The 15,739-nt window shown below is 38.5% G+C and overlaps 1 protein-coding gene across 6 annotated transcripts in view; it reads right to left on the bottom strand.

Moving 5' to 3' along the window:
- Window positions 1-13,033: 13,033 nt before the first annotated feature.
- The window catches only part of LOC117412852 (peptide methionine sulfoxide reductase MsrA 1-like), a 44,456-nt gene continuing 41,750 nt past the window's right edge, over window positions 13,034-15,739 (bottom strand). For all 6 annotated transcript variants that reach the window (XM_058997618.1, XM_058997616.1, XM_034021438.3 and 3 more), the window contains one exon: window positions 13,034-14,116. In XM_058997618.1, the coding sequence (XP_058853601.1) occupies window positions 13,931-14,116 (186 nt within the window). In that variant the 3' untranslated portion in view covers window positions 13,034-13,930. The remainder of the gene's footprint in view (window positions 14,117-15,739) is intronic.

The raw sequence follows: 15,739 nt of genomic DNA, 5'->3' as shown, positions 1-15,739 counted from the left end.
TGCTTCAGCTCATGAAAACATATACCATTATCAAGTGTAACTCTGAAGTGGAGAGGCTAGATAGACTGCACAGTAACTACCTTGTAAGTTAACTGGAGTTTGCCATCAATGTCAAAAACATCCAAGCGGACATCAGTTGAAATACACAGCTTTGCTTTTTGTATTCATGGTAAGGGACCAAGGCCACACACTTCCTATTAGTGTGAGCAACATCATTACTAGTGCCTCTTTTGTTGTGTGAATGTATGACAAACCTGCCACACAAGGTGACAACATATAGGTAACAAAAGCCAATTTTGACCTACCACATGGAGACAGGAAAGGAGAAAGGAGACAGGAGACAGGACCAGCAGGTATTCTGAGCTTGGTACTGTGAAGAATTAGGCCTGATAATCTTTAAAGAAAAATCACGTATTTTGAAAATATTCTGAAAGAAGACACCTTCCACAAAACTAAAATCAAAGTAATACCTTTCAAAGTCTCACGCAGCTTTCTCAGATTCTGTCTACTACAAGCAGTGAATCTGGAGAGAAACCAAACTGTGAGCGTGGAGAAGCTTACATTTAGTCCTCTTCCCTGACTATTCTTCTTCTACCTATAGAGCTAAAACATTGTTGACCTCAATTTAGTGAACTTTTCTGTTCAATGGTCATCTGTAGCAAGAATATTGCCACACCAATGATCAAAACCTCCCTTATAAGAGTTTACCATGGTATTTTTTGTGCGGTATGTCTGCAGTTTTCCCATGCTTTTCCCATGGCTATACTATGCATTTACCATAGGTTGCCATGTTTATTAATGTGCTTTACCATACCTCCCTATTCTTTACTGTGCTTACCTATGTTTCACCATGCTTTTACTTTGCTTTATTGCACTTTGCTGTGCTTTTACCAACTTATGTACCGTTGGACTTAAAAAGAAACTTTGAATTTAGACAGTTTTGATGAGCAGTCTTTATCAGGGGCGCCAGTGTTGTGCAGGTCCACGATCAGACACCAGATCAGAAAGATAATGGCGAGCTACTGCATGGATAATTTAATTTATTCATGTAGGTATTGAAGCAGATTAGGGATCTTGTGAGGGTGGCTTTGGATAGATAGTCAGAGGCTCTTTAACTGACAACCCTGCATACCTACATAATAATGAAGAACGGGATTCTAGCCCAAAGCCGCTGACCACTTCACTACTAACCCCTGTGCCCAAAGTGACAGTAAAAAATCCCAGAGCATCAACACAGCACTTGGACTCATTTAGATGGGGACCCATCACACATTAGTAACACTGTTTAGACTTAATTGAAGGTTTTTATATATATATATACTGTATATCTTAAAATCTTGTTTGAAACTATGTTTAACAAGAACTCAGGATATTAGGTTTGAAATTATATCTACCAGGTTCAGACAGTTTTTAATCAACTGTTTCAGTACAATCAGATACTGTATTGTTTGTCATATAAGCAGTACATCAACTGCCAGGCCTGCTAATGTAAACCAGCATCCAGGCCCTGCCAGCTCATGTTGTAAGACTTTACACCCTGCATAGTCAGTGAACCCAACCTCCTTTGAAGAGTTTGGTGTAATACTTTACATTAAGTGTCTCTAATTACTGTGTATTTACATAGTACTTACATAGTATTTACTTTGTAAATACATGTGTACTTACACATAATTACAATGTTATTATGCATAGTTACAATGTACTTAATGTGTGATTTTTTTTGCATGATATAACCCTAACCCTAACTCTAAACCTAACCCTAACCCTTTTCTGATACAATTGTGTACTTACATATATCGTGCAAAAATATTGACACATTAAGTGCATTGTAATTAAGTGTAAGTACACATATATTTATTATGTAACTACTATGTAAATACACAGTAATTCGAGACACTGTTAGTGAGTCTTGCCTGAGCCCCCTCTACCTCCCTTCATGCTGTGTGCTGATTGTTTATTTGAGCTGTTTTATCAGCTCACCTCTTATTTTTCCATCAGCACTGTACTCGATTCTGATGAGATCAGCATAGACCTTATCAGCGCTGTGAAGTGGGGCTCTGACAACTCTGAGGTAAAAAGGGTCCCATCTGCGCTGATAAAAACCAGCAGCTATTTTTGTCTGTGGGTCTTACCGCAGTGTTTCTCTCTCACACTCTCTTCTTGTTCCATTCACTGCTGTAATAAAAATAATACTGAAAATAATAGAATGCTTTGGAAGGATGTGCACCCAAAAGTGTATAATAAAGCTCTAATTCAATTAGGTATGCAGGCCATTTATCATCTGGATGCGGCCCAGTGTATTAATTCCATTTCACTTATGAATATATCTTAAATATTTTTTTAAAACTTGGTTGACTTGCTTTTTCTATTTTTTTTTTTTTTTAAAGTGGCACACCGTTTTAATTTCTACTGCGGAGGGTAATTGCTTATCAACTTAAGTCTCCAACTAATTTCAGGAGTCTACCTCTTCTTTCTCAAAAGCACAAACCCCGCTGCACTGAAAGAACCCATTCCCGACATCGGAGGCTTGTTGCTAGGGAGTGACATCACTGCTACACTGCTTCATCATTTCTTCATTGTTGTTTACTTTGGAGCTGGCCAAAAATAACAGAATATTAACAGTGGTTTTACCTGCAGTCTGACACATGTACCAATACTGAGCCTGTTGAATTCTGCAGCTTATAGTCTGACAGCAGCCTAGCAGAGTGTAACTTTATGACAGTCCAGAAGGGGGGTCCATAAAGGTTGCCCATGGGTTCCCCAGTAACTTTTGTAAACTGCTTTTGTAATATGCATATAGCATATTTAGTATACAGAGAAATGCTGTGGTGAGAAAGGGCCTGGTGACAATCTACTACACTTTCACTGTAGTACAGTTATTTGTTCGTATCGATGATTGTCCTTTATCTCAGTTTTCAGTAGGGGGTACCCTATTCAAAATGTTTTTTATTATATTTTTCTATTGTAAACCGCATTGCTGTTCTAACTTTGTAAAGTGCCTTGGAATGTCTTGTTACACGAAAGGCTCTTTATAATCAAAGGGTGTATTATATTGTATTGTATTTATGAACGAAAGTGTCAGACTTGCATTGTTGCCCATTCCATGTTTTTTTCTTTACCACTTGAGTCAAGCTTGCTAGATGAACGTTAAATTGTTCCACTGGTCTGTTTTCAATTTGACACATTGTGTTTTCATGTGAAAAAGTTCTGTGAGAGAAATTGCCAGTCTCTCAGGGTTTCTGTTTGCTGACATTTGATTTTTCTGCTGTTTTAAATAATGGTTATTGTATGCAGTTAATTTCTTTTATAGACAACAATCATTCACATCTTTTTGCATTTAAAGATAATGACCTTTTGAGGGTAAAGAAAGACAGTATTGTTTTGATGAGGTAAAACTGCACCATGTGACAGGAAAGAGAATTTAAATGATCATGTGCTGCCATACTTTCAGAATACATAGTACTAAAAGTTTTTCGAGCACCGGTGTTGGCTGGGTATTGAAATAGGGGCAACATGTTGAGTTTATGAGACAAACAGTTTGTGCTTGAACTAATCTTGATTGCCAGAGAAAGTCGTCTATATTGATGTGATACAGCTATTGATGTGATACAGTCCTCTGAAATGCCTTTGTGTCAGATGGAACATTAAGATTAGCTATACTGTTCAGTTATTCTTCATCAGTTCGACTACCCACGAGTGCCCTTTCCGGCTACTGTGCCTGGAGTGTGTGGTTGAATTAGAATAATTAAACATTATTGCATAAGATCTTAATGTGACATCAGTTCCATCCAATACAAATAAATAACAGATGATGGTCTATAAATATACTGTGAGGAACAATTAGTCACTGGGGGGATCCCTGTATCCTTGAAAGACATTGAAGCTAGTAAAATAAAATCCATAAAGCGTTTACATGTTAATATCCATTTGCTGGTTGTCATATTCCAGTTTAGAAGAACTAGTCAGCGGTTAAACAGTTAACGGGCTCACAGCATCAGAGAGACAGGGCAGAGTTCAGATATAATTTTACACCGAAGCACCTTTGGGGAATGCTTTGACCTTGAGCCTGCTAACTTTCTGGATTTATCAACATTTCAAAATGTGACTTTCACAATCTTTTCATATCATTTATTTAAACCGGATTGTGACACAAAAGATATTAACATATGTGAAAACTTCCCCACACTCCATGCCTTAAGCTTGTCCTGGAGGGCCTTGTTTAGTTTATGTAGTCACCCAATCCTTGGCCTAAATTTCAGACAGGCGCCCAATACCTGTGTCACACACTGGGCCCTATAGTCCTATATAGTCCTCCAAGTTGTTTTTTAAGGCATGACTTAATTTAGAAAGCCGCAATCCATAAACACACTTTCTGCAATGATGCTTGTTTCATAAATAACATTTGTTATCATAGAAGGCCCTTAAACAGGGATAACTCAAATGAAGGGTATTTTCAACACAGCTTGAGGGAAAGTGGAAAATCCAGGCCCCCTTTGTGTTGGACACCAAAATACATCCCAAACAAAAAGCATTTGGAAATGAGAGGGTATCATACAGTACTGTACAGTAATCTTTTGTCTCCTGGCAGAACAAGCCTCGGGAATATAGCAGCTGAGCTGAGCAGCTCTCGCAGAGGCAGACAGGACGTGAGTGGGCGTCGGGAGCAGCTGCAGGAGAGACGTCAATCGCGGTCTCCCCTACAAACCTTGCGGCTGTGAGTGAGCGAGAGAGGGAGGAGGAGGATGAGGAAGAGGAGGAGGAGATGGGCCTCGCGTCCAGCCAACAGAGAGAGAGAGAAAGAGATTCAGGTGAGCGAGTGGGCGTTGGGACAGGAGCGACACAAACAGGACGCCACAGAAATCTGATTATTCACCTGCAGCCGAGCACAGCTCGTCTAATAAAAGCCAGCAAGCTTCCTGTTTTGTTTTTTTTTATATATATTTTTCATGCATTAACCATTAAACTGCCAGGTGCTGAAAAAGCCACAGAAAGAAAGAAAAAAACAGAGCAAAAACATAAAAAGATAACAGTGATTATGAACACCAGATCTGTACTTTGAAGGTTAAGTGGCGATGCATTTGGTTGTCAATGCTTTACTCTTCACTGCAGTCATATCACTGTTGATCTACTAATATCTTGGAAGCTAAGTAGGGTTGCACTTAATACTCCAAGAACCTCCAAGTCTGGAGGCAACCATATATATATATATGGGGTATTCTCTGACTTTAATTATGAGTTTGTATATACTCAGAAATTATTCCTTGCTATGTAAGATTTTTTGATAAAGGTGGTTATTTCTAAGCAGAAACCCCATTTCACCCCACTGGTATTGCAATGTTGGGCCATTCGGGTAAGGTTGCTCTGTGTGTTATGCAAACAATTAGTACAAATTCTCAATTATTATAAATCTGGATAATAAACGCTATTTGAGATTAGAGACTAAACAGGGGGGACTTGATTGAACCTTCAAATCTTAATGGAGTTGGCAAAGTTAACCCGAACCAATGCTTTAAGCACAGCACAAAATCCAGGTCCAGTTGGGAGACAGAGGGAAGTTGGGAGACACAGTTGGGAGACATAGGGAATGAGATTTAAGTGTTTAGGGTACAGAAGGGGTCACCTAGCCATGTTGTTGATGCTGAATCACTGGGATCCTTTAAGAACCAAAGTTTTGAGATCAATCAGCTGCTTGGAACCAGACGAACATTGGTGGGCTGAACGGCATCTTTTCTTATGTTCTTATAACTAGAAGGAGAGGTAGACTCCCTTTCCCCTGCTTTGGCCAGGTTTTCTCCAAACGGGCCACACATAATGGCACAACGGCAGTGCAGATTGATCATTATTTGACGACAGCTTATTCATATTTGTCAAGTAAAAACAAGCACAGAAAGCTCACTGATCTCCAGCACGGTATTATACAGGACATTTGGGCATGCTCATCTGAAGTCAGCTTTTGCAATCAGTGAGAACGGGAGAGGCAAGTACAGCATCTTAGCTCAGAGAGTTGCTCAGCTGAGTGTCTGCAGGCATGGAAACACAGGGAGAGTTTCTCTGGCCGTGGTGACTGAGGCTGGCAGGCAGGCCCATTGTCTGCAGATGGGGCTTTGATTAGAGTACAGCTGGGAGCAAAGAAAATAGGTCCCTTCTACCCCCTCACATACACTTAATAACCTGCTGCATTGTGTCTTTATAGGGAATAATTTAAAAAGGGAGTGAGAGAGATGGAGAGAGAAAGGGAGCCTAACTGACTGCAGCTGTCAGCTGAACAAACAGCAAAGAATATTGTGGCAATCATATCGTTCCCAGTGAATCAATAGCATCTCTTTTGTTTCAGGAGTATTCCAGTTAGCCTCCCCAACCCCAGCACTGTTAGAAACAGGAGTCTGATTTGCCAGAAGACCCATGATGGTCAAAAACATGCACTCCTAAAATAAAGCATACCCACCACACTACTGGGACCAGACATGTAGCCTGCTGTCTCCCCTTTCAGAGATTAGGGATAGCATCATAATCTGTGTGTCTGAAGAAACCCTAGCAGAACCACAGGCAAGCAATGCAAACACCAGTTTGGAACTATAGCACACTGGTGCAGAGATAATGCAATGGCACTGCAATGGACTACTGGTGTTCATGGGTTCATAACATTGTGGTTAAGTCACGAGCTCTTCACACTGGGTAGCATTTTACTGTACCAATGCCTCCTATAGATGTGCTACCATATAGAAGCTTTTGAAGATCATTTTTGTATTGGACAGGTTTTTGTTTGCTCAGAAGCTGGGGTAGCTGTTTATTTCTGATCTAATTTGCTTCCCAAGTGATACCAGATTCCATATATAACCTTATAAAAGTTTTAAGTAGTAAAAACACAGTGTAATAATGCATAGTGAAAGCATGGTAAAGCATATGTAAGCATTGTAAAACCCAAAGAAGTGTGGTAAAGCATATTTAAAAAAACCTGGCAAACCATGGTAATCTATTGTACTATTCTATTGTACAAAAATTATTTTTGCATGTCCTTTGTGTGCTCACATATAATACATGCAGCCCTCTGTTTTGTGGTAGTGTGTAATATGCTCAAAATGAGTTAGGAGCTATTTAAAACCTGGTAATAGAGACACCTGCTGTGATTCAGCTATTTTAATTCAAACTAAGTCCAAACAAAGCAAAACGCTAAGTATACATGGATGCCATGTGTGTGGATCTGTGTGAATTTGTGTTCCATCGGTATATTAAAATGCCACCACCAGAGCACCGTTTGTTTCACTAATGACTCATACATTGTAGCTGTCCATTTTTGCTGCCATTGACATTTATTTGCAATAATGTTGTAACTATGTTATTTTTTCACATAAAATATAATTATTACAGTACAGTTCCAATTACAAGTTACTAAAAATGTAATCCGATTACAGTAATGCGTTGCATGTAATGTGTTATTTCCCAACATCGATAACTTTGACTTTGTTTACTGCTAAATCTGCTTGGAGAATGGTAAGTCGTGCTGTGTTTACCCTACTAAATAAACAGAACTCAGCTTGGTATCAGTGTTTGGGGCATTTTCCTTTAAACTGAGAACACCATGGAACACCTTTCATTTGAGTAACCATCACAAGTTAACAACAGAAACTTTGAGAATCTTAACACCCACCAAATACAGTCTACTAGATGATGTCTATCCTTCTCCTTCCTATCCCCTTTCTCTGTCTAATGCTTTTGCTATGAGATAGCTCATGATGTAACTCAGCCCATTTGGATAGCCCCAAGATAAAGGAGCTAGACTGTACAGTTAAGTGATATATTCTTAGTATTACAGATCCAGTAGAAAGAGAATCGACCCTCGCTCCTCCCACCCTGTGAAGATCTGCTTTGATTACTGGGATTTAATGGACATCAGCAGGGATAGTAAGCAGCAAGCTCTCAAATCAGGCAACAGAAGGGCACTGAGGAGGCTGGAATCAGTCTTTCCTGGTTTAGTCACTAATGCCCGGGCATGTATGTTACAGCACATGGCAAAAATAACACCAGGGAAAAGGTGTGGTTCCCTGTTCTTTTCTAGTACAGCTGTGGCCAAAGATTTTCCATCACCCTATAGAAAAACTGACAACAACTGAAAAATGTAACATTTTGAAATATGACGTGAAATACTGTGCTACTATTATGGCTTCCGGTAAGCTCTTGCGATATCATTTTGTAGTTTCTTTGATTATATGATGTTAAATAAAAGATCTAAATTATGTTCATGTAGTTTTTTTTTGTTTTTAATTGTGTCTCAATCTTAAAATTGTAGGTGATGCAAATCTTTTGGCTGTAGCTGTATGCAGAGCACATGGCAAAAACAACACCAGCGCAAAGGCGTGCTTCCCTGTTCCTTTCTAGCAGGTCTCTTGGCAGAATGCTCCTCCAAAGTTAATACAGTACGAGTGCAGCCAATTACACCCTAGATTAGCCACGTGTTTCTATTGCGGATACAGTATCATATTATTTAAAAATGAATTGCAATTAAGTAATGATCAATTTATGATTAAAGTCCACACCTAGTCACATTGACACCCTTATTCATAGGAACTGTCATTTACTGTAAAGTGCTACCATTATTCCTATCAGTATGTAAAGTTTTGTTTTTCCTATTATATTCCATCTGGCAAAGTCATAGGAGTTTGCTGACATTTGCACTCCTTAGAGTGTTACTGAATACCGCCTTGCTTGCTGTTCAGCATAAACATTTGTTCTTGTGTGGTGGGGGGTATGTGTAATTAACATTTGGTCATGCTCTCTTGGCTTGTGCTTGCTCAGTGGGTTTGAAGGACGGGAGAGACGCTTCCCTTTGGCCTCTGGTCATGCTATTGCAAGTACAAGGACAAAACAAGTTAGTACCTCTGTTAAACATTCACTATTCTGGATCGGGCACTGACTTCACAAGTTACCCCACAGTGTTCACCAGTGAGGAAAGGTAACCAGTCAATGAAGGATAAAGGAATTCGACCCCCCCCCCCCCCCCCAATCCATCCAGAGCGGTACTCCTTGAATCCTGCACCAGTATGTCGCCCGCAGGTCATAGCAGGAAGAGCAAAAATAAATCTTTGAAGAGCAGATGCAGTACAGTGCTTTACAATACAGAGGCGCAAAATACAAAAATATGAATATGGTGGCAAAATTAGGTAACTTTATTGGGCCATTAGGCTTATTAGGGCTTATTAGGGTGTGGAGTAGTTGTTAGGGCTCTGGACCCTTGACCGGAGGGTCGTGGGTTCAATCCCAGGTGGGGGACACTGCTGCTGTACCCTTGAGCAAGGTACTTTACCAAGATTGCTCTAGTAAAAACTCAACTGTATAAATGGGTAATTGTATGTAAAAATAATGTGATGTCTTGTAACAATTGTAAGTTGCCCTGGATAAGGGTGTCTGCTAAGAAATAAATAATAATACCAGATTTTACTAGAAACTGTACATCAACGGCTGGGGAAAACTCCTGTATGATGTATTACTCGTTATAACAAACTCCTGTATGATGTATAACTCATTATTACAAACTCCTGTATGATGTATTACTCGTTATTACATTGTATTTTTCATAATGATGTGCGAGCGCTTGCAGAGCACATCATACTGTTTTCATGCATTTTCTTGAATAGATGGATGTCTATTTGTATGAAAGCTTGTGACGGTTATAACTTGTGAACAACTTATTGACTAGATTTCAGAATCTGTATACAACTTCCCCTATTAACAGAACTATGAGCTAGTACACAGCTGCCCTTTAAGGTAATACCTCGTATAGACTCCATTGTAACAGTTTACCACAGTAAAAATATAGAAGTGCACTAAAGCATAGGTAAGCATTGTGAAGCCCAGCTACCTGTAGGCATAGTAATGCATATTAAAGCATGGCTTAATGCATAATATACCATAATATATTGTTTGCTAAACTTTTACAAGGCCTACAGTTTGTATTATTTGCAACAGATTTTGCAGCATTGTCACGTTCACAAAAGAGAACATTAGGAACTCTTAATAACTGTGGATCAACATCGCTACGTATCAACAGGGGTAAGATCAGTATTCGGCTTGTAAAGTTGACTAATCAATGATAAAGGGAGCAGTGTTTTCTTGCTAATTAATGGTATAGATGTGTGTACCTGTTCAGTGCAGGTGATGTAGCTGGCTATCTCAAGGCATGTTTTTTTTTCCCAAGCGTACATACACAGTTTGGATTGTGACTCCTGTCCTAGCAGCAGAGCTCTCTGGTTACTTTCTCTTGTGAGAGTTCACAGCCACACATGTGCAGTCTGGCTGGCTGCCTGCAGCTGCACCTGTGAGTATGAGGCAGGAAGTGCAAAAATAACTCTGTGTCTTCATCCAGTGAGCCTCCGAGGGTGAGCTGATAGCATAGCAAGCACCTGGACATTAGGCAGGGCTGGCCAGTGTCACGCACGGGGGTTCAATTTCAGCACAACATCTTTTTCTGTGAAACGATTCGATAGATCCTTCCCAATAATACAGCTATGGCCAAAAAGTTTTGCATTACCTAGAATTTTAGGACTGAGACACAATATATATGTATATATATATCTATATATATATATCTATATATATATATATATATATATATATATAAGCATAATTTAGATCTTGTATTTAACATCATGTAATCAAAGAAACTACAAAATGGATCGCAAAAGCCTACTGGAGGCCATAACAGTAGTACAGTATTTCATGTGAGAGTTCTCATTTTTCAATTGTTGTCAATTAAGTATATGGAAAACTACAAATCGGTATGCAATTCAGTATGTTAACGGAACATTATTCAGCAGGTTTTATTCAACTTTATGAAGCTAAATTAGTTAATTCTATAGGGTGATGCAAAACTTCTGTCCATAGCTGTATACTGATGTATATTTGACAGCAGTAAAGTACTTATATTGCATCAGAAGCTGCTTTGCAGTAGTACTACAAATATATGGATCTAAACAAAGACATATATAAATACCATCACTGAATCATTTTAAATTGTGTACTGAAGTTATCCTCTACCAGTGCATGAGATAAAACACCAGGCGATTTCCTATTTAGGGCTTTACAGGATGTTAAGATCACTATCGTTTAGTTCAATTTATTAGTCCCTACTGTGTACAACCCCCCTGCAAGATTGCTATTAATTTGAGTAATATTACATAAAGTATGTGTAACTTTAACTACTTAATCAAATACTGAAGTAAAAGTATTACTGATGAAGGCAGTAGACTAATTTGAAACATGAATGAAGACACAAAACGTTTGCATGTTTCTTATCACTTTACCTAAACGCTGCACATATATTTTGAGAATATATTAAGAGTTTAACCCACATTTCTGTGGAGTTTATTCTTCTGGAGTAGATAAGCTAGGATGCAAACTTCAGATCTCCATGCAGTTATTTCCTTATGTATGCATAAACACAACCGAGGCACACCTGTTCTGCAGCACACACCTACACACAGGTGTCAGGAAGCAACTGCGAAACACAAAGGCGTGAAAACTAGAACAAAACAGATCAAACGGCTGTGGTTACACAAGATTTTTCTTGTTTTCAGTCTTGACAGGTTTCACTTTTTAGATTCTGAGCTCCGGTCGCCAGGAAACACACACAAGGAGTGCTCAGTGAATCATTTGTGTAATTCATGGGCTTAATGGCTTTCTCTCGTTTGTAAATGTAATTTTGAGCCTAGATTTCATTGAAGTTTTTCAAATCCTAAAAGTTATTACCAGTCAGCCCCAGGTCGCTATTTCAAAGTAAGCATATACCAGGACCAGAGACACAATCTGAAGTTAAGTGGAGACAGAATGGGTTGCAAAGCCACGTTGTTGCTTCTGATTGACAGGGATCATTCAAGAGTAGTCTGGAAGCAGTTCAGGGAACATTAGTTATTAGGAACTAAATGACCAACAAGGGTCTGCATGACCTCCTCTCGTTCAGAATTTTCTTATGTTCTTATGAAAGCATTTGCTTCGGATCAAGACGTCTCAAACCACCCCTTATCATTCAGGTGGAAATCCAATGTATTTCTGTCAAAACATACATTATGTAACATTTGTATAACTGGGAGGCAATTAGTTTGGTTTCTCTAGAAATATGTCTTGATTACTGTATTTTAAATTAAATAGTATATTATTCCATTTAAACTACATGGTATAGCAAACATGTTTAGTAGTAGTCACATAGTTGAACACATACAATACTCTATGTACCTTGTGCAAAAGTGTATTATCTATTTAATGTGATCCTGGTTTAGAAGAGAATGCTCCATGCTATAGTACTGACGAATCACAGAACACTCCAGGACTGTTCAGATTGGAGAGCCCATTGTCTCCACAGTAGTTAACAGACGTTGGGCTTTATTCAAGGTACAAGATGCCACCTGCTGGTTGAACTCTGAATTGTCCTGAAGGCAATAGAGGCCTATTAGTGAAAATAAACTTCAGCTTATAACTAACTATAGTAATGACCATGAATCGTGCATCAATGTATAATTTCATAAATATGGAGGAACTGTTCTAAAGACTTTAGGTTTATTAACTTTTGTATGCCAAATTATATAACAAAACCCTAACCCACTGTAGAATGGGTTTCAGAATAATCATTTTAAAACTATACAGTACTGTACAGGCTTTTTTTTCGTTTGTTTTACCTTAAATTAGCAGAACATGTTCATGATACAAAATACTGGTTGTTCCAATAATATCCAATGGTTTCAGTGCAGTGTGCCTTTGTGAGGCTGCAGATAACCAAAGAGATGGGTCAAAGGCTTAGTATTGCTGAGTCATGTGAAACCTTGTATTCGATGAGTAGTGGTATGAACTACTGAACAATAAGAAGATGGGGCAATGCCCTTGCCATTAGATAGAGAGAGAGAGAGAGGAGGTTAAACTTATACTCTTATCCTGCAGCAGCACACTTTCTTGAGCCCGGGAGTAGTCATTGAGTTAAAATAGTATGAAGAGGCGAGCAAGTACACTTTTGGCATGTGAGAATCAGCTTTCAATTAAAGTAGCGTGGTCTGTTTGCAAGGAAGACTTTTTATTTAAGGCAACACATATCCAAGCATTGACTCCCTAAATACAATATATTTCCAAGGCATCTCAAAACATGTGATCTACTGGATCTGTACAGATCGAATACATCAGCGATTCAAATCAAATAGCTGTTGTTCTCTACACTTCCGTAACTTCACTTAATCAACATAAATGTGAAAAAAAGGCGCGGAAAAACTAATTCTATGAATTTGAAGCTTGTGATTCAAGAGGATACGGTGCTGCACTGCATGATGGAAAGCGGTGGCTTTTTTGGCTCCACAAGCAACGAGAAAGGATCGTTCTCTAGGAAAGTAGCTGTTGTTTCACCTTGAGTTGTCTTATAAGGCTCTCTTGAAAAACATTTTAGGAGAACTTTTGAGACACAGAAAGATAAACAATAATTATACGAAGTGACAGAGTGTGGCCCTAGCAGCAAGCTTGCATCCTTAAAAAAATATACATTATATATATATATATATATATATATATATATATATATATATATTCATTCCATTCATATATATTCATTCAATCCATTCTTAATGAGCATGCTGTTCTGATATTTTGGTCAGGTTTTAAGAGGGTTTGATTAAAAAAATAAATACAAAATGCTCCTTAAAATTATCTTTACAGATCTATTTTTCAAATGTGAAACATTTAGGTTTTCTAAACAACCCAAATATATATACAGACGCACACAGACAGAATCCTCTTTGAAACAAGCATCAGAGCTAGTGTCTCTGTATGTAAGCATGTCTCATTGAACTGTAGAAGGTTGCAGAATGACCTGAGTGAAGAAGTGTTTAAGTATCCACCCTATCTGAGCATGTTGCTACCTGTGCAACTGGGCTTTTCATCTCTGAGCATGGGGATGTACTGCTTAAAAGAACTTTACAGTTACTTTTTTGCCCAGTCCCATCGGACAGCTGACCCCTGTGCCTTTCAGTCCGCAGTAGCCATTGGGAACCTTATGGAGGTACTGCTGGTGGTAATCCTCTGCATAGTAAAACTCCGGAGCCTCGCGAATTTCAGTGCTGATGACACCAACACCCTTTTTGGTCAACTCCTGCAAAAAAATTTTAAAAAAAAAATTGTGTAAATATGTTTTTATTACTTGCTCTTACATTAAACCTCCTGTTGAGAAGTTCTATTGCAAAGCAGCATGAGCCAGGCTTTAAAAAAGCAGAATTAGCTACACCTGTCTTTCAGTAGACAAACTGTAGATGTCATGAGCTCAGGGGTGTATAATTATGTCTACCTATCAAGGAGGGGATGTGTGTGCAGCAGGGTGGAACGTGACTGATAGCCTTGCAGCCCACTTGTAAACTCTGTTTTACGCTTGTGTTTTCCGCTGGTATTTCACCCCTGCTTTTAAGCATTGCAATCGTTTCTGCAAACTGGGCCTGTATAAAAGCGTTGGCATGTTAACTAAATGCTCAATCTGTTCTTGGCATTTCAAGAGGAGATAATGATATACTCAGAAATACATACATGGAATTGGGTGTACATGCTTTACTGTATGTTTAACGCATTCTGTAGTTAATTTCATGACACATTTGAGAGAGATTGGATAGTAAATTATATCAATAGATTGATCATTAAAACTGTTCCAAATGAAATGTCTCATCTCATTTCCCATCGTGACTTGACCTACTAAATGTATAGGAGCGAATGAGCCACAACATAACCTAGTGCCTTCACAAAGCATCTTAAGAGTACATGAAGTTCCAATGAGTGCCACATGCAGGCGCCAAAGGATTAGTAAATCTTATCAGAAGACACTAAAGAGCGAATCAGTGCTTGAAATATGTGCTACAAATAAAAATATGTTCCGGGTTTATAGTTGGATTTTAATAGAGTCAATAATAATAACAACTATAATAATAATAATAATAATAATAATAATAATAATAATAATAATAAAAGACTCTCATCTCTTCCTACACCCCCACTCGACCTCTCCGCTCCGCCTGCACTAGAAGACTAGCTCTACCTCCGCTACGCTCCCCTGCCTCCAGAGCCCGCTCCTTCTCCACCCTTGCTCCGCAGTGGTGGAATGACCTTCCTACAGATGTCAGGACTGCCCAGTCCCTGACCACATTCCGGCGCCTCCTTAAGACTCACCTCTTCAAAGAGCACCTGTAGAACTCCTCTGTTTGTATCCTGGGACAATATCACCCTTCATGTAAATGTGCTTTATTTTGCTCTTATCTGCCCCCTATTTTACTGCATTTAATCCTGTACTTCAGAATACTGTAATCTGCCAAGTGTTTAACCTGTAGTACTTTGTATTTAATCATATCCTGATGTAACTATCACTATTTAATCATATCCTGATGTAACTATCACTATTATCTGCAGTATTATTGAATTGTGGTTTGTCACACTTATACTTTGCTTGAACAAAAGTTATTGTATTTCTTGCTCTTATTGTATTACTTGTATTGTAACACTTGAAATGTATTTGCTTACGATTGTAAGTCGCCCTGGATAAGGGCGTCTGCTAAGAAATAAATAATAATAATAATAATAATAATAATAATAATAATAATAATAATAATAATAATAATACAAAGAAGAAAAAATAAGCTATTTAATTTCCTCCAGAATCTTTACGGTTAACAAAGCACAGACGTTTACATTTAAGTATTATTTTGTTGGCTTTAAATGTGTTGATTCTTTTTATCCA

The sequence above is a fragment of the Acipenser ruthenus genome, chromosome 23 (assembly GCF_902713425.1).
Source record: "Acipenser ruthenus chromosome 23, fAciRut3.2 maternal haplotype, whole genome shotgun sequence".
NCBI lineage: Eukaryota > Metazoa > Chordata > Actinopteri > Acipenseriformes > Acipenseridae > Acipenser > Acipenser ruthenus.
Note: the sequence above shows the minus strand (reverse complement) of the source record. Positions and strands in the feature narration are given on the sequence as shown.